The sequence below is a fragment of the Brassica oleracea genome, chromosome C3, assembly GCF_000695525.1.
Source record: "Brassica oleracea var. oleracea cultivar TO1000 chromosome C3, BOL, whole genome shotgun sequence".
In the NCBI taxonomy this organism is placed as follows: Eukaryota; Viridiplantae; Streptophyta; class Magnoliopsida; order Brassicales; family Brassicaceae; genus Brassica; species Brassica oleracea.
This window is the reverse complement of record NC_027750.1, coordinates 1261991-1287152: the sequence shown is the minus strand read 5'-3', so window position 1 is coordinate 1287152 and position 25162 is coordinate 1261991. Positions and strand designations below refer to the sequence as shown.

The following is a 25162-nucleotide window of genomic DNA, read 5'->3' as shown; positions in this document are numbered from 1 at the left end:
ATGAGAAATTAAATAATTTGCAATTTTTCTAATTGCCTGATTATTTTCTTGCACGTTACAAGAATCCAAAACATATACAGTTTACAAGGGTTGGGATTTTTAATCGAACCAGAACCGAAATTTCAGTTAGTTCGGTGGGAAATATTCAACTCAACATATTTATAAAAAACTTCGGTTTTCGGTTTGGTAATGGGTAATCCAAAATATCAGAATTGTTTTTTTACTTTTAACCCAAATTTAACCGGAAAACCAGAATCCAAAAGAAATAGGATCCAAAATTATCTTGGATATAACTGAGTTCCCAACTTTGTTACCCAAATCCAACCGAAAATCAAAATAACCGAACTAAAACCTCCAAACCCGAACCGGAACTGAAGTCCAGCGCTATCTCTATACTTCAAATAGATTATTATTGACTTCCGGTTTCACTATGAAGGTAACATGACTGCCACACAAGACCTCGAGTGTTTCAATGTACAGACTATGTATACACTTGTATGACTCGCTCGAGTGTTTCATAATGGGCCAATGCCTGTTTTAATGGGTCTAGGCCCACAAGTATATCGGGCTTAAAACGAATAAGGGTTAGTGTTGAGAGTGAAGCATATAAATACCAAAAAGATGTAACCAAACAAGGTTTAGTAGACTTACCAAAGTAAACGCTCTCTCTCTCTCTCTCTCTCTCTCTCTCTTTCCCTCTCTTCATTGAGCTTCCGCCGCCGTTTCCTCCTGAAAAATTTGAACTCCTCTCGTCTTCGCGAGCGATAACTTCGGAGGATTAACTGCGACGGCGAGCTCAAGTTTTTGGTAAGAAGCTGCTTCCTTTTCTTTCTGAGTCACCAGATGGATCGATTAGGGTTTCTTTAAGTTCGTTTAAACATATATCTTTACTGAAGAGATGGAACTTAGGGTTTTTCATTTGTGTATTGTTTATCTAGAGGATTAGGAACTTTGATTGGGTTTAGGAACTGTTTCTCTTCAAATTTGTGTTTTTGATTGCCTCTGTGAGTGACCCATCGTCGGTTAAGTGAATCTTAAAGTAGGAAGTTTATATATTTGTATAGATGTATAAGTTAATTGCTTGTTGACTTGCGACAGGGACAAAGGTTTGATTTTTGGAGGATCCTACACAGTGTATCATCATGCAGAGTTTAAGGAGTAACTCTGTTGTTATTAAGCTGCTTACTTATTCCAACGAGCTTTCAGAGGGGAAACCTTTGTATGTTTCTTCCAATTCTCTTCCTGTTAAGGCTTTCAACCGTGAACCTGCTGGTCATGCCTTTCATTCCGCTGCTCTCAAGCTTCGTGGCTGTACAAAGAAAGTCGTAGAGGATAAAGAAGATACCTCTGATTCTCCTAAGAAAGTAGCAAACAACGATGTGGAAGATATTCCTTCTTATGAAACGTACAAGAACAGCAGCAGCAGCAATAAGGGGAAGAAGAAGAAGAATAAGTCTGGGAAGGAAGTCAAGGAACAGCATGATCACTACGCGTTGCTTGGTTTGGCCAGTTTAAGGTATCTTGCGACAGAGGATCAGATCAGGAAAAGCTACCGCGACGCTGCTCTGAAGCATCATCCTGATAAGCTTGCTGCTGCTCTTCTGCTTACTGAGGAGAGTGAAGAAGCGAAGGAAGCTAAGAAGGAGGCGATTGAGTCTCACTTCAAGCTGATCCAAGAAGCGTATGAGGTTCTCATGGATAAAACTAAGAGGAGAATATTCGACTCTACCGATGAGTTTGATGACGAAGTCCCAAGCGAGTGTGCTCCCAAAGACTTCTTCAAGGTGTTTGGTCCAGCGTTTAAGAGGAACGCGAGGTGGTCTGTTAACACTCGTGTTCCTGATCTGGGAGATGAGAACACGCCGGTCAAAGAGGTTGACAGCTACTACAACTTCTGGTACGCTTTCAAGAGCTGGAGAGAGTTTCCCGAGGAGGAGGAGCACGACCTCGAGGAAGCGGAGTCGCGCGAGGAGAAGAGGTGGATGGAGAGAGAGAACGCGAGGAAGACTCAGAAGGCTAGGAAGGAGGAGTACGCTCGGATAAGGACGCTTGTAGACAACGCTTATAAGAAGGACCCGAGGATAGTGAAGAGGAAGGAGGAGGAGAAGGCGAAGAAGCAGGCAAAGAAAGATGAAAAAGTGATGGCCAAGAAGAAGCTGGAGGAAGAAGCTGCGGCGGCGATCGAGGAAGAGAAGAGGAGGAAAGAAGAGGAAGCTAAACTCGCTGCAGAGGCTGCTCAGCAGCAAAAGAAAAACAAGGAGAAGGAGAAGAAGCTTCGGTCCAAGGAACGAAGTCGGCTCAGGACTCTCTCCGCACCAGTTCTGTCCCAGCGTCTGCTTGGCATCTCTGTTGCATACGTGGAGGATCTGTGCATGTCGCTAAACACCGAGCAGCTGAGGAAGCTGTGCGACAAGATGGAGAACAAGGAAGGGATGAAGCTGGCAAAGGTGCTCAAGAATGATGAAACTGAGAGTGAAGAAGAAGTGGTTGAAGCTAAGCAGAATGGTCATGTAGAAGCTAATGGATTTGCTACTCAGAGCCCTCGAGCTGCTGCAATGGTCTGAGAATTTTGGTTTTTGACAGAGAGAAGCGAAGAGCATAGACTCTAAATTTTTGCTACGATTAATATTTTTCATATACATCATTCATCATCATGCTACTATCCTCTCCCTCCTTACATAGAGTGTTTTGACAACTGGACCTATTCTTATTTATCTATTTTGTTTCTTGGTCTAATTTGATGTTATGGTCGAGTTTCTTTTTTTCTGTGATTTGGTGTAGCAGATTAACCAAACAGAACTAATCAGAAGTGATTGAAACAGATAAATTAAACGAGACAATTTGGTTTGATATTTCATTAGAACAATTGTATCTGGTATGTACATCAACCATTCCTTATAGCATTTGCTTCCCCTCTATTTCCCCAGTAACTTCCATGCCATATTGCCATGTATTATATATTAGCATAGAACATCAACATTTGCAATTAACACATGCTTGCCTGATGCGTATATATAATCATAAAAGTATATACATCATGAATGCACTAATAATACATTCCATGTAATGTCTTCGCTTACTGAATCCAGCTTGTTGCGTAAATACCGAAAATTTGTTCTTAACAAAACCAAACAAAGTCATATTCATGTTTTGGTGTTTCCTCAAAACATTCTTCAAAAAAAAAAATTAATCTGACGTTTATAAAAACTTGTATTATTTTGCTTTGTAATTAAGTCACTTATCAGTTTGGATACTTTGTACTCCAATACTATTTTGTTGTTTTCTCCCACTGTCTGAAAACCGTAATATATGGAGACAAATTGTAGGTTGAATAATCTCTTACGAGTCCATAAAAATAATCTAAATTTCAGGCAATGATCTCCACTTTTCATCCGTATAATACTCGCAAAACAATCACACGATATCATATTAAATTGCAGTATCCAGTGTCTTATTAGCTAGATCACATAATCTATAAATTATAAATTAATTTGATGGTCCACTGTCTCCATCACCTCTACAGACACACATATCCATAAATAATGTATTTGTCTAGTCTCTACATGTTGTAGTCCAACATCAAAATTTACAGTTAAGCCATATATTATTTTGTCATACTATTAGGTGTTATTGAAAAACATGGACTCTAACAACTCATTAATTTTGTAGACTCGTGGAAAACTTATGTTGCGTTTGGCATTAAGTTTAGCTACCATCGAATCAAAAGCTCGCCACCTAATTGTTACTATTCAAATATTTAAAGTGAAGACATAAGAGTAGCTAAAGTAAAAAAGAACTTTCCCTATCAAAGTCTCTCCCTCTTTACTCATGGTTCTCAATGTAGTTTTCTCACATTCAATGCTTTAACCATATTATACTATCATACATATACGTACATGCGTCTCTCTTTATATATGTGTTCAATTCGTGTATATAAATTTACATACTTCTCTCCCACCCATAAAAACTCTCTCAACTTCTTATACTAATAGAGGAATAATACATTTATATTTGTATTTGTATGCGTTCGTATTCGTGTCTGATGGAGAGAGATAAATGCTTGATGTCGATGAAGTTCCGACCGGTGGTGACGAGACAATCCTCGAACGCGGCTTTACTCTGGCCATTTGGGGAAGAGTATGGCGGTGGAGGTGGTTGCATGTGGCCGCCTAGGTCTTACACGTGCAGCTTTTGCGGGAGAGAGTTCAAGTCGGCACAAGCACTAGGCGGTCATATGAACGTTCATCGAAGAGACCGAGCTCGTCTTAAACAACAATCATTATCATCTTCATCAACTGACCAAGCCACGCCTCTTGATTATGATCATCATCAACAAGTACAAAAACAACCCGAAGTTCTTGACGTGGGACCGAAGTTTCCCGTCCAAGAAGATTCAAGAAAGCCAAATGGAAGTAAGAGAGAGATAAGTGATGTTTTAGAAAGTTCTATGAAAAGATTTGAGCATTACAATGATGAAGTCAAGACTGATTTATCTATCGGTCTAGTGAGTTCTGAGTTCGATCCTCGGAGGAAGCAACTAATCAACGGGGTTTTGGCGTCCAAGAAAGCAAAGACTGATGTTTCAAGATTGCCGATGATGGTAGGGTTGGTCATCGGAGTATCCAAGATCAACGGTCATCACGAGGAGTTGGATCTTGAGCTAAGGCTAGGAGCTGATCCACCAAAGGTTAACTAGCCTAAGTGGTAATAATGATAATAATAGTGAATGTGATTGCCAAAATCTCAAGAGGGAAAAGTAGGTTTTGTAGTGTTGGCTTTGATATAGTAATTAATTCCATTGTATGGGAAGTCAGCACTTTTACTCTTTGGTAAGACTCAAAAATAGAAGAGAGAAAATTCAATGATATAATTCGCTTTAATATTCCATGTGAACTCTCAATATTATAAAAAGAAATTAGAAACTAAAAGTCATCATATTGTCTATTTTGTTAACCCAGTTATCATATAACCTATGAGGAGATTAGAGAAAACCAAGAACTTAAGGCTAATTATTTAATCTAATGATAATCGTAAGAGCTAATGTCCATAGTCTATTAATGGGTTTTGCTTGTAAATAACAGGAAGGTAATATTAACGTTTGCTATAAGCTTATAGGGATGGCCACATGACCTCAAATCTAGATTAACATTTTTTTACTTCTACACATATCACTTCTCAGTGGTTGGCACATGGAAAAAATGATAATTGTTTTTACTCTTACTCTGATATGTTTGAAAATAGTAGGAGCTTGGAAGATTACTCTTTAATGTAGCTGGCTTTGTAATTATAGAAATGAATAATACCGTAAAATAAAAAATTAGTTTACAAAAAAAAAAAAATACCGTAAAATATTATATGAAGGAATAAAACTGATCCAGAAGACAAATACTGAACAGTAATAAAATATATTTCTTCATTATTTCTTGGTAAACAGAAAATGCACCATCAAAGTATTAATGATCGAATTAAATAGAAATGCAATGAACAGATTGTTATTATCTCGTTGACAGCAACTTTGCAGATATGAACATGTTACACACAGTATGTATATATATTTGTAAACTATAATTGTGCTTGTGTACATGTCTGTAGTTGAGAAGGGTAAACTATAATTGATCGAAGTGAAAGTGGTCTTTTCACAATTTACAGCTCCTAATATAAACACATGCAAACGTTTGTATGTTGTACTTTTAGATTACCTTTTTTGTTTTACGTTTATAAATAAATTAAAGAAGAAGAAATAAGTGAAAAGGAAAGAATGGAACCGATGGTTATAAAGGGGATATGGTTTTAAATGGAGGGGCAACAAAGTTCAACGTTGTCTAAAAGAGGAAAATTCATGAAATTATATCTTCTGACTTTATTATTACAAATACAAAGCATAATGCAAAAATAAGCTAAGGAAGAAGTCTATTAAAAAAACTGAAAATTAACCCACACAAAAATCAGACTCTGCCCTGCAACTGCAACAAGAGGAGAACTGAACACACACAAAATGTAAAGAGAATATAATAAACGGAATAGAATTTAGAGAATTTGTGTCATAACTAATAACCACTAGCTGTAACATCCTTTCCTCTTTTGGGAGCTCTTCTTCGGAATATTCAGCGTGCTCTTCTCATTCTCAATTCCATTTTCTTTAATTTTTTGGGGGGTTTTTTATCACTTTGTTTTCTAATTTTTGAAGATAAATTGGTAATTTTATTATTGTAGCTAGGAAATCTATCCTTTATAGGTTTTGAAGCATTGGTGAAAAATATCCAATTCGTAAGAGATTTCTGTTGTATGCTAAATCTTTAGTTCAGCTTCCCCACAAACAAATATCTTGTTTCTGGTGTTTAATAATCATATATTAACCACTTGTTTTTCTATTTTTATTTAAAAAAGTAACAACATACTAAAATTTTATTTAGTTTTATATAAATTAGAAATGCTCAAAAACTTTTCATGAATACGTAATATATATCTAAATTATGATAATTTGAACCGAATGAGTTTCTAAAAATATATATTAAGGATTCCATGTTTTTCTATATGAACGATTGAATAAATTTCATATATCATATTTAGCACTGGTATAGTTGCATCATATATGATTTGGAAAACAATACACAAATGTTACGAACAGACCAAAATAAATAAGAATTATTCTTGGGTTCAACCCCTAGGGTGAACCTCTAGGTTTACCAACCAATAGGATTGTATTATTTTATATTCGATATCTTTTAAAAAAAAAAACAAAATATTGTCAAATTATATTATCTTTTTTAAATTAAAAGGTAAAAATAAATAAATAAAAAATAGTAGTAATTACAAAAAAAAATATTTTTAACGTCGTAAACAAAACATTAAACCCTAAATCCTAATCTCTAAACCCTAAATCCTAAACCCTAAACCCTTGAGTAAACCCTAAACTCTAGGATAAATCTTAAATTATAGGATAAATCTTAAACTCTAAATCAAAATCACTAAACACTAAAACACTCAATGGTTTAGGGTTTAGTATTTAGGGTTTAGAGTTTTAGGGTTTAGTGTTTTTATTTAGAGTTTAGGATTTATCCAAGGGTTTAGGGTTTACCCAGGGGTTTAGAGTTTACCCAAAGGTTTAGGGTTTACCCAAAGGTTTAGGGTTTACCCAAAGGTTTAGGGTTTACCCAAAGGTTTAGGGTTTACCCAAAGGTTTAGGGTTTACCCAAAGGTTTAGGGTTTACCCAAAGGTTTAGGGTTTACCCAAAGGTTTAGGGTTTACCCAAAGGTTTAGGGTTTACCCAAAGGTTTAGGGTTTACCCAAAGGTTTAGGGTTTACCCAAAGGTTTAGGGTTTACCCAAAGGTTTAGGGTTTACCCAAAGGTTTAGGGTTTACCCAAAGGTTTAGGGTTTACCCAAAGGTTTAGGGTTTACCCAAAGGTTTAGGGTTTACCCAAAGGTTTAGGGTTTACCCAAAGGTTTAGGGTTTACCCAAAGGTTTAGGGTTTACCCAAAGGTTTAGGGTTTACCCAAAGGTTTAGGGTTTACCCAAAGGTTTAGGGTTTACCCAAGGGTTTAGAGTTTAGGATTTAGGGTTTAGGGATTAGGATTTAGGGTTTAATGTTTTGCCGACGACGTTAAAAAGATTTTTTTTAATTCTTTTTCTGTAAGTGCTATTTTTTTTTTTACTTTTTTATTTTAAAAACATAATATAATTTGATAATATTTTGTTTCCATTTGAAATAATGAAATTCTATTGGCTGGTGAATCTCGAACCCAAGAATAACTCAATAAATAATAGGAGCAGAATACGTAGTTATGGAAAATTTCGATATCATACATCTGAATATACTACACCAATACATGCATATCAAACCTTTTATTTATATTAGCTTTCCTTAAAATGTATATACGTATAAAAAATATCTCCATTAGTATTCTCTTATTAAACTATAACAAACCTAACTTCCTAAATCCTAGCAACAAAATATTCACACGAAAACAAACATGATGTTATATTGTATAACTGAATTTTAAGGGATGTTATATTTACGTCTAATGAAATGTGAATAGGTTCAAAACTTGAATGACAACATTTTTAAGTAGATAAAAATTAGGACTTTAATTTAATAGAATAGATTGTTGTTACAATTTTTAAAATCTACGATTAATTTAAAAATAGATAAAAACAATTTTTTTGGAATCTATACTATTAAAAGAGAAAGAATCCTAAAAAATCTATTTATGAAAAAGTTGTTGCACTTACTCATTAATATTTTTTTGGTCTTACCCTTATTTTCTCTAACTATACCATATCTATTGAGATAATTTGCTAACGTGTTGTTTCATAATTTTCTAGCGTAACATGTGGAATATTTGGTTTCCTTAAATACATGTCCTCATTTATTTTCTAGCATATACAAAATATTACAAATTTAATTTTTAAGAAATATGAATATAAAAGTCTGCAACTTAAAAAATACTAACAAACTTTTTCAAACCTTTAGAATATGAATATACACCTCAAAATATATTGTCAAAAAAATTATTATTTCTATTTTTTTTCTAATAAAATTATTTCATGAATATAAAAATTGGATGCAGTTTATTTTTCAAATTTTTATTTTAATAAAATATTGCAAATATAAAAACGCAAGGAACAAATATCATTATTTTTGTTAAAGTAAAATTTTGTCAAAACATATTTTCGCGCTTTAAAATCGTGGATCAAATAGCTGATTCAGTTTTATAACTATTATAATGTATATCTGAAATTTAATCAAATTTTTAAAAATATTATAAGATTGTTTTGGGTCTTTGTCAGGTCAACCGGTGTCGGTTCACAGGTTAATGACAAGTTTTTGGATTTTGTCAAACTTTGAATATATAAATCATTAATGCAATATTTTTAAGTATATTATTTGAATTTTTAAAATTCAGGTAAATTCAGGTATCCATTTGGTTTTCGGTTCGGTTTATTTTTTTATTCCAGAGATATATGATTTGTTAGGTTATTTATGAAATTCAGTTCAATTGGTTTCGTTGTTTTTAGTTTGGTATGGTTTGATATGCAGTTTCGGATAAATATGCCCAAACTATATATTATCTATAAAAAATGATTTCAAAAGAATTTATTTGATTTCGAAAACAAGTCCGCGCTTTTTAAGCGCGGGTCAAAATCGAGTAATTATTATACCATGATAATCTTGTTGAACTGTAATGGTGGATATATGGATGTAAAGCAGGCACAAGTCCTGCAAGATCTAAAATACTTGACATATGAATATGATGATTTAATGAAAAAACAAATTAGATTGAAAAATATTTTAATAGTCTAAAGAATTACAAGTATATTAAGATCTAAAAAGACTTACTATATAATGAAAAATTAGAGTGACTTTTTTTTTTTTTTTGATAAACCCTATCGGCTGATCCGGTCGGCCCCGGGAGGAACGAACTTAGTGCTACAAAGTGGACTAGCCCGAAAGTGTACCACACTGTCTGATCCGAGTTTAGAATACCTTCCGACTAACTACATACAACTATTGGATCTCATTATCTTCTCTTTTTTTAGCAAAAAAAAAAAACTATTGCATCTCATAGTCCACATTTTAGAACCTTTTCCCGGCAATTTACACTTCAGAATTTATATATCAATAAGTTACCCTAAAAGTTGATATCAATAAGTTACCCTAAAAGTTATTTTGGTGTATGTTGCTATAACACCTATATACACAAACAGGTAAAGTGAATAACGCTATATTCTCTGTTGTCTAGCTTTCCCACTGAAGAAACTCAACTTGAAGTTGCACCATCATCATTCACTACGCATCTATTGTTAAGAGGTCTTATGTACAATAAGAAAGTGAAAGGTTTGGTAACAGGGTAGCAAATAGGTGACTTCTTTAGTGTAAAAGAAGTAATAGAGTGGTTTTAAAGGAGAGTTCAGAATGCACATGCTCATGCTTGCCCTCTCCTTATTCATCAAAATTTATTTCACTGGTTGGTTCTTTATATGTTTTGTCCATTAGAGTTTCCTAGTTTAGTAACCTTTTCTCTTCTTCTTGTTTCAATGTACTTTCCTTTTTTGGCTGTGTGTTCTGATTGACATTGCACCTTCACAAACCGTGTGCATAAGATGCATTAAAAGTCAAATGACACCATTTTTTGTTATTCTTTACTTTACTTTCTTTTCCCATTGGTGACGTTAAGACCGTGACGTGTGTCCATAAATTCTTTTAGACATACCAAAGCCTAATAAATGTATGTGTATTAGGTCTGTTTATGTACGTCAGAGTTGGTCTCAATGGCCCCTGAGTACATAAACATACCAGGCCCATTAGGAACATCTCCACCGGAGTTTGATCCAATCGCTTCACTCACAAACGCACGGTGAGATTCCTGAAGGAGAGAGTGCGTGACAATGGAGTGACAAAAGATGGTCCCTCGCCAGAAAAACCGCTCTAATCAGGTTTATACGTTCATTTTCAGGAGGAATAATCTTCGAACCAATCTATTTGGTTGGTCCTAGCCTTCAATCATTGGAACATTATCTTTGTGTCGTATTAGTAAATGTATTCATGCTCGGTTATATAGCATGAATACATGATGAACATTACTGGGACAAGTTAGAGGGTTTGAAACATTTTCTATAACGCAATTTGTTTGGTATTCAGATAAATAATACTGGACCAAATTTTGCCACTCCTAGGAATCCACGGTCAATGTATTTGTTCCAATGACTGGAACAACGTTGAGAACCAAGCAATCATCAACCTTTAGCACAGCTAATGAAGCCGCAAATCAGCCAAGAAAACAAAAAAAACACAGATATATACGCAAATCCTATAAAATGGTAAAAACAAGATGGTTATCCATAGAAATTTTATAGAATCAAAATGTGTTGTAGTTGGCAGCTAGGTAATGAAAGTACAAATCTACTTTCGTGCAAGAAGCCACCAACAAAACATCTGGGTGGGCATTACGGCCACCCGCATATAAAATAATTCGGCTGACTAACGTGCCCATCCGTATAACTAGCGAGTAGCATCAACACCAAGCAGTTTAAAAAGGGAGCTTTGAGTGTACAGTTAACAGCCAAGAAAGGAGAACACAGATTTTTGCTCACATTCAGAAAAGGCTGCCAACAAGATAAGTGATATTGATGACATACTGACCAATCACAGAAAGAAGCAGCCATATATGGCTAATATGTGATCGGATAATTGGTCACCTTATGGTGTATATATATATATACACTCTCAGATAGAAGTAATATAGTCAAAAACATATATAGTTAATGATCCATAACCAAAACTGGGTTTAATCCTGTTTCAGTGTTGAAACGAATCACCAACAACATTGCTATAGGTGAGCTCACTGACCATTCACACAAACAAAAGCCATAAGGCTAACATGTGATTGGCTAATTAGCCACCATAAAACAGAGTTTATAAAAAAGGCAAAACTACTGATTACTATCACTAATCCTAAAAAGGTTTGGAATAATACATTACATTAGCCATATCTCCAGCTAATAGTATCCATCGCTACTTTCTTCTGAACTTTAAAAAAAGACTACAACTGAAGAAGAAGAGGCAAACTAGGGTTTCAGATTATGTTAAATGGTCTCCCAACTATTTAACCTGAAATATCGTAATGGGCTAATCGGCCCGATATGGGCCCGTATTTTGGAAAATTAAATCCATTAAAGCCTTTCTCTCTTCAGTTCAAAGCTCCGACATAAAAATGGCGACTTTGGTACGTCGGACAGCCTCGCGGCTTGTCGGAAGCTGCTTCAAAAATAGCTTTCCCGTTAACCCATCTCTTGACCAGTCTTGTTACGCTCTTGGCAGCTTGCGATATCTGACGCCGTCCATTTCTCGTGATAATCCCTTCACTACATCTGCCAGAAAGAGAGCTTCCTCAACTGATTCACTTCTACGAGTGATCGAAACCGAGATTGGATTCGCCGAGCAAGCTGACGATTACGATCGAGTTAGCCATTTCCTCATTTTCATGCCAGTTTGTTTCATAATGTAACATTTGAGGCCAACGGTATATAATCAATCTCCTCTGTTATTGCTTTCGTGTCTGAATAAAGGTTGAAGAAACTCCAAGTGGTTTCCGTTTCAAAATGGAAGAAAAACCAGGAACTAAGATCGTGACATTGACTAGAGACTACCAAGGAGAGAGTGTTGTAGTTGAAGTGCACATGACTAATCTTGTGACAGGTGATAAAGGAGATGACGAGGAAGAGAGTGATGAAGAAGAGGAAGAAGAACATGAGGATAAGCCAGAGAAGCCTAAGCAATCTAATGTGCCTCTTTTAGTAACACTCTCCAAGAAGACAGGACCAAGTTTGGAGTTCAGATGTACTGCTTTTCCTGACAAGATTGTGATCAAGGACATGTGGTTTACGTTTCCTGATGATCCTTCCAAAGATGAGCTTGCATATGAAGGCCCTTCCTTCCGGTATCGAACAAGTGTTGAACTTTTGATAATTATAAGAATCAAAAGTCATGATCTTTGAAGTTTGATGGTTTCTTTCTGCAGGGTTTTGGATGAAAAGCTGAGAACGGCTTTCCATAGGTACAACGAGATTAGAGGGATAGCGCCGAGCATGATTAACTTCTTGCACGAGTATATGATCAACAAAGATAGTAAAGAGCACTTATTGTGGTTGAAAACGCTCAAGAACTTCGTCAAGTGTTGAGGAAAACCAGAACACTTTTTTTTTTTCAGTTTTCAGATGCTCTGTTTTTCCAATTTTGTACTTTCTGTTTGGATCTATTTTATATAATAAAATGAGTTTGAAATCAAATCATTAACAAAGTCTAAAAAGTATGAGCATCACTACAGCAATCAGAAGTAACTTGGTCAAGTATGTCCAGTATTTCTAGTGAAAGCCAGTAACCATCATAACCAATTGGAAGCTATACCTACCATCATCTGACAAAACAATAGGGATTCATTTACTTCAGATTAACAACCTAGATTTGCTTAAAGCGACGAGAGACATGCTCTTACTTGACAACATGACAGCTGCTCGGTTTGCTTCTTGATTGTGTAGCGAGTAGGGACCTTTGTGACTCTAAAGTTCACTGTAGTTACGCCAGACAGCCCGAAACTCTTCACGGAATGTGTTTAAGCGTGCCTTGAGATTTGGTGTTCTCACGCTTGCATGAACAATGATCACTGTTGAGAGAAACAACAATCTCATGTGTCAAAAACAAAACAACATCAAAGGACATCAACGATTAAAACAAGTGGAATAACTTACCGGCGAGGGAAGTCAGAAATGCATAGAGGACCCACAACAAACCGCAGGAAGAGAACCACATGACAAGACTTGCTATAATACATAAGCAAACCAAGACATTGATCACTTTTTGAAACCAATGATGCATTATATATAACAAGGGATAGTGTCAAGTACCTGTTAGGAAAGTAACGACAAACACCCATCGTGGTTTCCCACAAACGTAAACTGTCTTCCTTGCTGCTGATCTCCCACGTATGACAGGCCTGCAAGTGCTCACATTAGCTAAGTACTCTCTTTATATCTTCCACGGCAAATACATTAAAATAAGAAACTCACATGTGAGGAGGCCTCATTTTAGCCGCCAAGTGTGGAGAGAAAAGCCTAATAGTCCTTATGAACTTCTCATTAAAACTAGCCGCAAAACTGCAAAATAAAAACATCCCCTTTAAGCTTGAAGAACACCCAGTAGATTCTGCTCGGGAGAACACACACACACACACACTACCACATGCTTCAATGCAGATCAACGCTAAGCAAAAATAAACTAACATCGAAAGCCAGATATCAACAACATGAACAACCAAACCGCCACAGCGAGGACGAAACAAAGCACCTTGAAACACTCAGATTTCAAGAACCAAGACCAAAAACCCTATTGAATCTCCAATACAAAATTCAAGACCAACAATTTAAGACAAAGAGAGCCTAATATCCTCCAATCCATGCCACCCAGAAACTGGAAAAGCCACTCAGACATCAAGAACAAAAATCATGAAACCTATAGATTCAATCCGGTTCAAGAGCAACCATTGTATACAAAGGAGTCTAACGTCTTCCAAACCTACGCAAACTTCACGTTGCCATGAGAAAGCCTCAATCGAAATTGCATAGCAGAGACAAAAACTAGAAACTAAACTAAAACGAAGTCACACCATTACCTATCGTTAAGGAAAGCTAAGCTCAAGGCCGTGAAAGCAGCACCAAGAATAGCCAATGGTCTTGTAATCAGAGCAAGACCTGAGAGAGAGTCAAGTCAACACACACACACAAAAAAAAAACATCTATCAAACTAAACCAAAAAAAAAAAAAAAAAATCCCCCAAAAATGAAAGCTTTATTCACTAACCTAGAACGAAAATCACCAGTATAAAGTAATTCGTCCGATAGCTGCAAACAAGAATGAAACAATTAATGAAGATCACAAGAATAAAAAAAAAAAAAAAAGGGGAAGAGTGATAATTATACTAGTAGAGATTGCATTTGAGACGGCTCTTCCATTTAGAGAAAGAGCGCGGGAACGCGAATCTTGAGAAGAATTCGCCGAACGAGCGAGGAGGCGTCGACCACTCCACTTCTCTTAGCGCCTCGATCACATCCTCTGCTGCTACGTTCTCCCAATCCATACCCTCCCCACACTCGATTCGGAGCCGCCACAAGATGGAATCGATCTCGGCGACGACGGAGAAAGTCGAGCTCCGATGAGTTTCTTCAGATTCGAATTTGGGTCTGTGATTTGTTCGATTTTCGATTCGTGCGTGTTCGTATAATCCTTTGCGTAGTTATGGTGACGTGGCCGTCCGGTGGGGAGAAATACAAAAATACAAAAGTAGTGAAATGCGTGAGGACAGGTTCGAACACGGGACCTCTAATGTATGAAATTACAAAATAAATAAGTTCAATGTCTGAGCCCAGGTTCGAACCGGGGACCTCTAGTGTGTGAGACTAGCGTGATAACCGACTACACCACCCAGACGTTTTGTTTATTTAGAGTATGCTTACGTATTCAGTAAAAAGAAATGAAGAGTAGTAATGCAATGAAAGTCAACAGAATGTTTGCTGTTTCCTTTGAACCTCGTTGCACATCGTGCCGTCCTCCGCACGACGGCTCCACCACTACCAGCACTTGCTCTTTTCCGAGAATCTCGGAGGGTTTTCGTTTTTTATATATTCTCACTTTTAGCTGTTTCCAGATTCGTTCGTTAAAGAAAGAAGATATCGACATGGCAGCTCCAGGTTTAGCTTCCTTCATATCCTCACTTAAAATCGAGCTCTCACTTGTGTTTGGTTACAGGACATAATGGAGATTCGTATGAGGAAGCATTGGCTGCTTTATCTTCTTTGAGCATGAAGCGAAGTCATGCTGATAATAGCGACAAAGGAGACCGCTTCGAGATTCTCTTTGATTATCTCAAGGTTTTCTCTTACATTTTACCTTCTTTTTTGGTTCTCTGCTGAATATTGTAACGGTCTTCGTAATACTTTTGCAGATACTTGACCTGGAAGAAGATGACATGTCAAAGATGAACGTTATCCATCTCGCTGGAACTAAAGGAAAGGTATATACCAGCTTTAATTTCTAAAGATGCTTTACAATAAGGGAGAATAAGTGAAATAACTAAAAAAACTAAAAATAAGAAAGAAACTAACTATGAGTTAGAGAGAGATATGAAGAAAATAGAAGAGAGATAAGGGGAATGATAGTTAGTTTATTAATTTTAGTTATTTTTAATGGTTATAGAGCAAATTTTCCTTTACAATAATACAGTGATTTTTTTTTGTAACTATATGATTTGATTTAGTTTCTATAGTTGGATCTCTGTTTGAATTTGTGTAAGCTTACCTTACACAGGGCAGACACCGGGATTTAGTGAGATATAGGCTATTTATTAAAGATTTGAACAATTTTTTTTTTTTAACAAATTTAGAGGTCTAATTTTTCTTTTTTGAGTCTATATCTATGTAGTTTTTTTTTTTCAAAATTTTGGGGGATAATGCCAATGTTTCATTTGTCCAGGATATGTCGTTATGTGAACCTTTTTTTGATGAAAGTGATTATTGTTTGGACTGTTGATTACTATCTGATCCAGCAGCTAACAAATAACAATATTCTCTTTCTTTTTATCTTGGCTTGAAGGGATCCACATGTGCCTTCACTGAGTCTATCTTACGAAACTATGGCTTCCGAACTGGACTCTTAACTTCACCTCACCTCATTGATGTCCGTGAAAGATTTCGCTTAGACGGGTAGTTTCTCTAACTTTGTTGGAATTTTTGAGAGAAATATATATAAGCTCCTAGAAGCAGGAACCTGGTTACAAAACTATTAGCTGATGTGTTTGTTCTATTGCTGCAGTGTGGACATAAGTGAGGAGAAATTTTTGGTTTATTTCTGGTGGTGCTATAACCGGCTTAGGGTAATTTTTGCAACTGAAAAAAAAAGATTCAGTTATTTGAATCTCTTGGACTTCTTTTTATATTTTTTCGGTTTCTTGAATGTGTAGTAGTTATCCTTAATGTTGATTGCCATTGGAATTATTTTTCAGAGGGGTAGTGATTGAAAGGCACATGTATAGTGTAATTGACTTTGTGCTATGCAGGAGAGAACTCACGAGGAGATACCAATGCCTACATATTTCCGCTTCCTTACATCGCTAGCTTTTAAAATATTTGCTGCAGAAAAGGTTTGATGCCAATCTATACCTTTTTGAGTGTTTTTTTTACCAAGTGACAAGATAGATGTGAAAATATATTTTTCTTTATTTATATTGCTCTTTGCTTCTTTATGCAGGTAGATGTTGCTATATTGGAGGTAGGATTAGGCGGAAAGCTTGATTCCACCAATTCAGTACGTTTGACCTTTTCTCTCTGCTGAGATGCTATTTTTTTCTTTAAATAGGACTAAGTTTATGGTTCATTAGGACTAATTAAGTGTCTGAGTACTGAAATATAGATTACTTTCATGAACTCTATAATAAGTCTTTTGTTTCTTTTTTTTTGAACGAATAAGTCTTTTGTTTCACCAAATAACTTCTCATGGGGGATACACTGGTGACATGTTACAGGTTCAGAAACCTGTGGTATGTGGTGTATCATCTCTTGGATATGACCACATGGAAATTTTAGGTTTGTAACTTGACATACCATACCAATACAGCTATGAAAATGTTATCATGAGATCTATGCTTTCATGAAATGAGTTAAATTCCTTTAGTGATATTGTATAATGAATTATTTTTTCTATGTGGGATGCAACACAGGTGATACACTTGACAAAATTGCTGGTGAGAAGGCTGGAATTTTCAAGGTGGCTATAACACTTGTATATCTAAATTTCAAATGGATCAATCCTTTTTTGTAAGTTAGTAATATTTTCCATAGATTGCTTAATATTCCTTGTTTATATTTCAGCTTGGAGTTCCAGCTATCACAGTACCACAACCTGATGAAGCCATGTGTGTCCTTGAAGAGAAAGCTTCCCAATTAAATGTACCCCCAAATTTAATTATTGAACTCTATCGTCACTTAATTGGGGGAAAAATGTTTATGTGCTGTGAAAGTGTTTGATTTGGAGAAGCTAACATCATCATATTGGCAGGTGAATCTCCAAGTGGTGCAACCACTAACTGCAAGGCAGCTAAGTGGTCAAAAACTTGGACTTGATGGGGAGCACCAATATCTGAATGCTGGTCTAGCAGTTTCTCTTGCCTCTACTTGGCTCCAGCAAGTTGGTAAACTTGAAGTTCCTAGTCTTACTCAAACGGTAAATTGCTCTGCTCTTTTCACTTCTTAATTAGCTTGTATCTAAGCCCTTCTCTCATCATTTTTCCACATTATTTGTTTTAGAGTATTCTTCCCGAGAAATTCATCAAAGGGTTAGCTACAGCGAGTTTGCAAGGACGAGGACAAGTTGTCCCTGATCAGTTTATTGAGTCTCGGACTTCAGAAGATTTGGTATTTTATCTGGATGGTGCTCACACTCCAGAAAGCATGGAAGTATGCGCCAAATGGTTTTCATCCGCTGTTAAAAGAGACAACCAGTCAGAGAGTTCAGAACATTTGGTTAATGTCTCCTCAGGATCCTCTCATGATCAGTTTTCAGGAGAAGAAAACTGCCAACAGGTAAGGAGACGAGGGGTTTCTTTTTTTTTTTGTCTTGGATAAGAGATTTAATGAATTAAGAGCATATGGCTTCTTTGCAGATATTGCTGTTCAATTGCATGTCAGTTAGGGACCCAAATATGCTGCTTCCACATCTACGGAATATATGTGCAAACTATGGTAAGTTTTTTGAGCATTGTGCCTTAGTTTGTAACACAATGTCCTTGAAGAAACAAAACATGTGTAGGTGTTCATTTCAAGAAGGCATTCTTTGTACCAAACATGTCGGTGTATCACAAGGTTGGTACAGCGGCGGATTTGCCAGAGAATGACCCACAGGTTGACTTGTCATGGCAGTGGACACTCCAGAAAGTGTGGGAAAGCCTTTTCCACAGTGAAAGGGGTAGTAAAGAAAAAATCTTTTAGTCCTAAATATTGCTGATCCATAATATATCTCAATTCAAGGAGAAGATAATGGAGAAAGTAGTGGGAACAGTGAGGTGTTTACTTCACTCCCTATGGCAATAAAATGGCTAAGGGATAGTGTACGTGAGAGTGGCTCAGCCACACATTTCCAGGTTAACTCAAACCCTTTGTTATTGAGTATCGTTTGTCTCATAATTTTCAAAGTGGCTCAAGGACTGTATGTGTGTGTGTGCAGGTTCTTGTAACTGGTTCGTTACATCTTGTAGGCGATGTACTGAGATTAATCAGAAAATGAAGAGAAAAACAAACACATGTCATCATTATTCATGTTTCTCAAAACACCACACTTAATCTTATTTTTATTATTCGATTTCATTTTCCACAGTACTTTTTTTCTTTTAATCAAAACTCAAAAGCAAAATGTCAGAGGAACAGGTTCACAAATGCTACACAACTAGCTTGTTTTAAAATGACTCAGGATTGTATTCAATAAAGTTTGTTGCATACATTTTACGTTTACATAACGAAACGGACTTATTCTTGCAGTAATATTATTAGATAACGGAAACAAACAGTTATCTCACTTATTAGCAAACCAAATGGCTTGGCCTCATATAACACTTAATAGGGAAACCGCATCAACCCCCTAGGCTTTGATCTTAAACCTTGGAACAGGAACCAGCTTGATAGGGTACTTCTTTGCGACAACAAATTGGCATATCTCCTCCATGTTAATCTCTTCCGGTTTAGAGCCATCAGGCATCTTCCAGTCAAACCGGTACAGTAGATTCGCCATAATCTCCTCGATCAACGCGTTACCATAAGCCATACCGGGACAATTCCTACGACCAAAACCAAATGGTGCGTACCCTTTGCTCCCCATATATTCAATGCTCTTGTCTAGGAATCTCTCAGGGATAAAATCTTCAGGGTTTTCCCAAATTTTAGGGTCACGCTGGACAGCAAACAGATTCACCAATAGTTTGGTCTTTGGAGGGATGTCGTAGCCGCCTACTTTGATCCACTTTGATGACGTCTCTCTCGGAACTGTTCCCGCAGGGTGCAGCCTCATTGTCTCCTTGATTACACATTTCAAATATTGCATTTGATCTATTTCATTATTGGTTATCTTAGATTTGGTCCCAACTATGCGTTGCACCTCTTCTTGTGCTTTCCTCATAACTTGGGGGTGCTTGATGAGGTCGGCCAATAACCACTCTAGCTCCAAGGCTACAGATTCTATAGCCGCCACAAATATACCCTACAATTGGAACAAGAACAAGTAGATATCTACTCTTTAGACAAGAGATGATCTAAAGACATAAATAATTGATTATAGGCATATGATATTAAATATTTGGTTTGATCCGAAAGGTTGGAAGGTACTTAAATAATATTAAAAATGTTATTCTACATTTCCAATGTAATTTTACATATTTAATTTTCTACATTAGTTTGATTAACTAATAGTTTTTATTTAATTAATTATATGTATAATAAATAAGGGTATACTAGTATATTATGCAATTTTTAATCCATTTGAAATATGTCAAAATAACACTATTTACGAAATAGTATCAGTACATCAGTTTGGAGTGATTTTTTAAGCAAATGTATTTATATAGTGTATGTTCTATATTTGTAAATATTTTCTTTGTAATAATTCTATATTTTTTTAAATATATATATGCATATCAAAATTGTATATTTTTCCTCATAAAATTCAAAGTATGTGCGTACACACCTCTGATATTTATGAATCTATTGCAAATAATATATATACACAGACCTGCATGATTGCTTTGACGTCATAGTCATGCTTATCGTTGTCTCGTTGATGAAGAAGAACATCCACGAAGCTGTCCTTCTCTCTTTCATTGATGAGAGTCTCCATAATATCATCCAACTCCAAGTAAGTACTCTTTAAAAGAGTTTTGAAACCCGTAAATCTATCCATCCACGCCAAGATCGGAAACAAATCCTGTACGCAGAAAGATCCCAAGACCTTCTTGAACTGGACATCCCAATTCAAGAAGACCCGCGTCGCATTCTCCAGCCCTTTCTTCTCTTCCTTTTTGTACCTACCCGTGTACGACCTATGAAAGACATTGCTAACCACGGTGTTGAACATATGGGACATATCGATCTCTTCACCTTTTAGGCTCGAAAAATGAATAGTCTCCAACATACTCGAGATCTCTTCATCTCTCAGCGTCTGAAACCGGTTCACGACGTTCTTACTCAGCAGATGAAGTGCAGTGATCTTTCTTACTCCCTTCCAGTGATCCCCATACGGATGGTACGCCAAGTCTTGACCATTACCCTTGAGAGGATTAAGGCTAGTGCTGGTGGGTCGATTTGAGATGGTGATGTCGTGGTTCTTGGTGATCTCTTCGAGAGCATCAGCGGACGAGACAATGAGGTACCGAGTGGTTCCAAGGTTCACGAACATTAACGGTCCATGTTTGAGTGAGAGGTCGTGGAGTGAGTTGTGGGGTAGGTTACTTATTTGATGAAGGTTTCCAATGATTGGAAGTTTTGAGGGAGATGGAGGAAGGTTTAGCTTTTTTGATTTGATCTTATTTTTGACAATTGCGAAGAAGAGAACTGGGAGCAATGCGAAAAGAGTTAAAAGGAAAGGGTTTGAGTTGAAGATGATTTGATCCATGATTCTCAAGTTAGAGTTCACTTTCTGTTGTGGTCACTTGTTTTATTTGATCTAACCTAGGCGTCTATTTATAGTAGAAAAATTTAGGATCACCAGTTCCCCGATCCCCCCCCTAGAATTGTCAAATCAACATGTGCACATTATATATTTTATTTTTGATTAAAAATTAGTACACGTTTAAGGACTTTTACGCCAAACAATAAACTATTAGAGCACCCGCAATGGTGTTACCCAAAAAAGAGTCTTTAGAAAAAGTGTATTTTGATTTTTTAAGTATTTTTTTTTCAGATAAAAAAAAATATATATCAACCAATCGCGGGTCGCCACATGTCGTGGGGACCCGCAAATAGTGCAATGGTGTTGCCCAAAGAGGAGTCCTTAGAAAAAGTGTATTTTAATTTTTTAAGTATTTTATTTTTTCAGATAAAAAAAATATATATCTACCAATCGCGGATCGCCACATGTCGTATGGACCTGTAAATAGTGCAAGGATTCACTAAGAAAGAGTCCTTATTTAAGAATTTTAAAGATTGAATCCTTAGGTTTTGGTGTGATCCACTGATTATTTAATTATTTTTCCCTAAGATACATGACATGTTCACCACATCTTTTGGGAAGTAAAGTAAAATCACCCATTTTGGATAACTGTATAACATCCTAATGTTAAAATCTTTACAATCTAAACCATATGATGAAAGAAATAATTCCTAATGCAAATATTTAGAAAATGATTATATGTGACTGAGCGAACTATTATATATTTTACATATTTTGGCCATTTTAAACCAGCAGAACTTCATTTTGTGCCTAAAATTGCAAGAAATATCAAAATATTAACTTATTCAAACTAAACACTTGAAAAGTATTAAGTTTGACTTGTCATTCTACGAAATTAGGGCACCAAAAGTTTTGTTCGTTATGCTATTTACGTTTCTTACGTACAAGTTTTACTTGTCATGCTGTATTGCTGTTACGTTAAATATGTACGTACAACTTTTTATGGTCCGTTGATTAATCACATCACCTGTTTTTGTTTTGGTCAAAAATCACAACACCTGTTAAGAGATACGCCCAACCCGTAGACAATCGTCCCATAAAATTTGTCTCAACATTGATTAATCGTAGTGATGTGACCTATTTGCCAAATTTCATTTGTTTTTCACCTAACCCGGTAGACAATCGCCCCATAAAATTTGAAATTTTTAGAAGTTTTTGGACGATTCAAAGGGGAATAATACGATGGTCTATTCTCGATCTACACTGATCTGGTTTAGTTTAGTTAATTAGACTGGTAACTAGTTATCTTTTAATTTCCTAAAACTATCAGTCCTACTTCCTCGAGATATGGATATGGACGTGGATACCTCATGCGACCTCAATTCCCTGCCGCAAGTGTTAAGAGCGAAGTGTGATTTTACTTCTTCTCCCTAAGGGCCATCGTCCCAAGCCCTTCCATAGTTTAAAATAACAAAATAAATATAAAAGTTACTTTTAAGGTTTTTGAATTCTCCCACGCAGTCTCTTATATTTACAGCAGAAATGGATTTCAAGTTGGTTTTAATTACTGTCCTTCTCTTCTCCTATTTTTCACTATGTTTTCAATATCAATGAAATTCCCACGGAAGCAGACAATATATACCAAGTAATGGCGGCAATCCTAGACTTTTGTAACTTAGTTTTTTTGGATGTATATATAATCGATTCATAGTACTTGGCTACGTACGTACTAATTACACATATACATCACTAAAGTAAAGTTTTCTGTTTGGAAACTTTTCTTAAGAACACTTAACATTCAAACATGACATGTTTATTTTTGAAAAATGTAAAGAAAATGCTATTTGCCTGAAAGTGATTTACAATAGTGTATCCATATGAGACCGGAACGCATAAATAACTAATTTTGAATTTTAATACAAATCGGAAATTCTGTCTAAATTTCCAAGCAACTATTAGGTGTGAATATGGTTAGAGAACGCGGGAGATTGAGATGTATTCATGTAACACAAACTTATTTGCCGGAGTATATGATTATCCGATATATTAGCATGTCACGTTCACAAGTTATTGTAGACAATATATATATATATATTGCATCATATAAATCGCAGTCAGGACCGGCCCTGACCTAAAGCTGGGGAAGCAGGTGCTTTAGACGCCAAATTAGGTTAACAATTTAAGGGCATCACAATTGCCAAAAGTTGTATGAATCAAGTAAATGTTGATGATCCATGGAAATTTTATAGGGTGAATTTGTGAGATGACCATATTGAAAAAAATATTAAACAAGTGACCATGTAATAAAAGTAAGGTGTTTGATGTGACAATTTGACATACAAACGGACCACTTTCTCCTTTCCCGCACGTGAACGTTTGCCAAATACGCTGTCAAAATATACTATACTATATTTGCTTGATATGTAGTATATAACAAAATACACCAACATATTACATTTTAATGGAAATTGTTCATCATGTTCAAATGTGAATAGTAAGAATAATTGTGAGAGAGAGATGAAAATAAAATTATACTATACATTAATTAGGATAGTATAACTAAATATTGTTTCTATTATGCATTAAATCATTTTACTATTCTTTTTTTAATATAGTATAGTACAACTTTACAGTTTTAAACAAACATTTTAAAAAAAAATTCAAGTTATAACATGTGTAGAAAAATCTGTATGTTTTCATCTTTATAATTATTTGGTTGAATTATATATGATATACAAAGATATATAGCAAATAAATTTGGAAGGGGGAGAAGAAAAAACAAAGAAAATAAAAAGAGCAAGAATGCATGTATGATCAAACGGTTGTGGTTGATCAATGGTAGTTAATGTAATATTATACAAAATACATAGTATACTATAGTGTATAAATTGTTACGTGTATAAATTTAATTTATGTGTTTCCTATGTATATGTGCTCTAATTTTCCAATTTTATATTTACAAAAGAGTTTTCGCATATATAGAAAGGTCCATACTTAAAAAAAAAAAAATCTAAAAGGCCAAAAGTCTCCGTCTCTACTTTTATATGGATAGTGTTATGAAATAACTTATAATTTATAGTATCGAGAAATTAAAATAAGAATAGAATTTAATACCCGTAGGAAGCAAATAACACTAATATAAAGGAGAGAGTTTATTATAAGGAAGAAGAAGAAGATGTAATGGTGTACAAAAGAGTGAGATGAGTGATGGTATTTATAGTGAGCAACAATACATAAAATATCAAAGATGGTGCTTGATTTGGTAAATGAGTGGGTGATCATAGTGCTTGATGAGTAGATGATCATAGTGCTTGATGAGTAGATGATCATAGTGCTTGATGAGTAGATGATCATAGTGCTTGATGAGTAGATGATCATAGTGCTTGATGAGTAGATGATCATAGTGCTTGATGAGTAGATGATCATAGTGCTTGATGAGTAGATGATCATAGTGCTTGATGAGTAGATGATCATAGTGCTTGATGAGTAGATGATCATAGTGCTTGATGAGTAGATGATCATAGTGCTTGATGAGTAGATGATCATAGTGCTTGATGAGTAGATGATCATAGTGCTTGATGAGTAGATGATCATAGTGCTTGATGAGTAGATGATCATAGTGCTTGATGAGTAGATGATCATAGTGCTTGATGAGTAGATGATCATAGTGCTTGATGAGTAGATGATCATAGTGCTTGATGAGTAGATGATCATAGTGCTTGATGAGTAGATGATCATAGTGCTTGATGAGTAGATGATCATAGTGCTTGATGAGTAGATGATCATAGTGCTTGATGAGTAGATGATCATAGTGCTTGATGAGTAGATGATCATAGTGCTTGATGAGTAGATGATCATAGTGCTTGATGAGTAGATGATCATAGTGCTTGATGAGTAGATGATCATAGTGCTTGATGAGTAGATGATCATAGTGCTTGATGAGTAGATGATCATAGTGCTTGA

General features: G+C 35.6%; 6 protein-coding genes and 1 non-coding gene across 8 annotated transcripts; 4 read left to right on the top strand and 3 right to left on the bottom strand.

Moving 5' to 3' along the window:
- Nucleotides 1-651: 651 nt before the first annotated feature.
- On the top strand, nucleotides 652-2736 carry LOC106336410 (dnaJ homolog subfamily C member 2-like). The gene is made up of 2 exons (XM_013775245.1): nucleotides 652-807; nucleotides 1099-2736. Exon 2 carries the CDS (start codon nucleotides 1143-1145, stop codon nucleotides 2562-2564), a length of 1422 nt encoding a protein of 473 aa, XP_013630699.1. The 5' UTR covers nucleotides 652-807; nucleotides 1099-1142; the 3' UTR covers nucleotides 2565-2736.
- Nucleotides 2737-4014: 1278 nt separating this feature from the next.
- LOC106334185 (probable transcriptional regulator RABBIT EARS) lies at nucleotides 4015-4716 on the top strand. The gene has a single exon (XM_013772509.1). The coding sequence runs from the start codon at nucleotides 4022-4024 to the stop codon at nucleotides 4694-4696; it is 675 nt and encodes a 224-aa protein (XP_013627963.1). The 5' UTR covers nucleotides 4015-4021; the 3' UTR covers nucleotides 4697-4716.
- A 6999-nt stretch (nucleotides 4717-11715) lies between these two features.
- On the top strand, nucleotides 11716-12686 carry LOC106333575 (uncharacterized protein At2g39795, mitochondrial-like). The gene is made up of 3 exons (XM_013772009.1): nucleotides 11716-11964; nucleotides 12071-12441; nucleotides 12523-12686. Exons 1-3 carry the CDS (start codon nucleotides 11716-11718, stop codon nucleotides 12680-12682), a joined length of 780 nt encoding a protein of 259 aa, XP_013627463.1. The 3' UTR covers nucleotides 12683-12686.
- Nucleotides 12687-12774: 88 nt separating this feature from the next.
- Nucleotides 12775-14807, bottom strand: LOC106332056 (PRA1 family protein A2). Of its 2 annotated transcripts, XR_001267989.1 has the most exons (8): nucleotides 14476-14807; nucleotides 14357-14397; nucleotides 14170-14248; nucleotides 13568-13654; nucleotides 13406-13494; nucleotides 13250-13321; nucleotides 12997-13164; nucleotides 12775-12918 (listed from the first exon to the last, which is right to left on the bottom strand). XR_001267989.1 is itself a non-coding variant. In XM_013770515.1 (7 exons), the coding sequence occupies exons 1-7, from the start codon at nucleotides 14631-14633 to the stop codon at nucleotides 13061-13063; spliced, it is 630 nt and encodes a 209-aa protein (XP_013625969.1). In that variant the 5' UTR covers nucleotides 14634-14807; the 3' UTR covers nucleotides 12775-13060. The 2 variants fall into 2 exon arrangements, 1 of the variants encoding a protein (XP_013625969.1); XM_013770515.1 differs by having other exon boundaries at nucleotides 12775-13164.
- A 102-nt stretch (nucleotides 14808-14909) lies between these two features.
- TRNAV-CAC lies at nucleotides 14910-14983 on the bottom strand. The gene has a single exon. It is a non-coding gene; the product is annotated as a tRNA-Val (tRNA).
- A 247-nt stretch (nucleotides 14984-15230) lies between these two features.
- Nucleotides 15231-18974, top strand: LOC106332469 (folylpolyglutamate synthase-like). The gene is made up of 16 exons (XM_013770927.1): nucleotides 15231-15243; nucleotides 15302-15423; nucleotides 15498-15566; nucleotides 16145-16254; nucleotides 16364-16424; nucleotides 16608-16691; nucleotides 16799-16855; nucleotides 17073-17133; nucleotides 17268-17314; nucleotides 17419-17496; nucleotides 17606-17770; nucleotides 17854-18129; nucleotides 18210-18288; nucleotides 18356-18514; nucleotides 18574-18686; nucleotides 18770-18974. The coding sequence occupies exons 1-16, from the start codon at nucleotides 15231-15233 to the stop codon at nucleotides 18827-18829; spliced, it is 1554 nt and encodes a 517-aa protein (XP_013626381.1). The 3' UTR covers nucleotides 18830-18974.
- A 104-nt stretch (nucleotides 18975-19078) lies between these two features.
- Nucleotides 19079-21250, bottom strand: LOC106332468 (cytochrome P450 71A1-like). The gene is made up of 2 exons (XM_013770926.1): nucleotides 20324-21250; nucleotides 19079-19795 (listed from the first exon to the last, which is right to left on the bottom strand). The coding sequence occupies exons 1-2, from the start codon at nucleotides 21200-21202 to the stop codon at nucleotides 19181-19183; spliced, it is 1494 nt and encodes a 497-aa protein (XP_013626380.1). The 5' UTR covers nucleotides 21203-21250; the 3' UTR covers nucleotides 19079-19180.
- Nucleotides 21251-25162: the final 3912 nt, after the last annotated feature.

Excerpts from the sequence above, each read along its gene's own strand:
- LOC106336410 (XM_013775245.1), top strand. The coding sequence starts at position 1,143 with ATGCAGAGTTTAAGGAGTAACTCTGTTGTTATTAAGCTGCTTACTTAT.
- LOC106334185 (XM_013772509.1), top strand. The coding sequence starts at position 4,022 with ATGCGTTCGTATTCGTGTCTGATGGAGAGAGATAAATGCTTGATGTCG.
- LOC106333575 (XM_013772009.1), top strand. The coding sequence starts at position 11,716 with ATGGCGACTTTGGTACGTCGGACAGCCTCGCGGCTTGTCGGAAGCTGC. Across the intron at positions 11,965-12,070 it reads AAGCTGACGATTACGATCGA|GTTGAAGAAACTCCAAGTGG; the intron begins GTTAGCCATTTC and ends GTCTGAATAAAG. Across the intron at positions 12,442-12,522 it reads TATGAAGGCCCTTCCTTCCG|GGTTTTGGATGAAAAGCTGA; the intron begins GTATCGAACAAG and ends TTCTTTCTGCAG.
- LOC106332056 (XM_013770515.1), bottom strand. The coding sequence starts at position 14,633 with ATGGATTGGGAGAACGTAGCAGCAGAGGATGTGATCGAGGCGCTAAGA. Across the intron at positions 14,249-14,356 it reads ACTGGTGATTTTCGTTCTAG|GTCTTGCTCTGATTACAAGA; the intron begins GTTAGTGAATAA and ends ACTCTCTCTCAG. Across the intron at positions 13,655-14,169 it reads TTAGCTTTCCTTAACGATAG|TTTTGCGGCTAGTTTTAATG; the intron begins GTAATGGTGTGA and ends TTTATTTTGCAG.
- LOC106332469 (XM_013770927.1), top strand. Across the intron at positions 17,497-17,605 it reads AGAAAGCTTCCCAATTAAAT|GTGAATCTCCAAGTGGTGCA; the intron begins GTACCCCCAAAT and ends TCATATTGGCAG. Across the intron at positions 17,771-17,853 it reads TTCCTAGTCTTACTCAAACG|AGTATTCTTCCCGAGAAATT; the intron begins GTAAATTGCTCT and ends TATTTGTTTTAG.
- LOC106332468 (XM_013770926.1), bottom strand. The coding sequence starts at position 21,202 with ATGGATCAAATCATCTTCAACTCAAACCCTTTCCTTTTAACTCTTTTC. Across the intron at positions 19,796-20,323 it reads ACGTCAAAGCAATCATGCAG|GGTATATTTGTGGCGGCTAT; the intron begins GTCTGTGTATAT and ends TTCCAATTGTAG.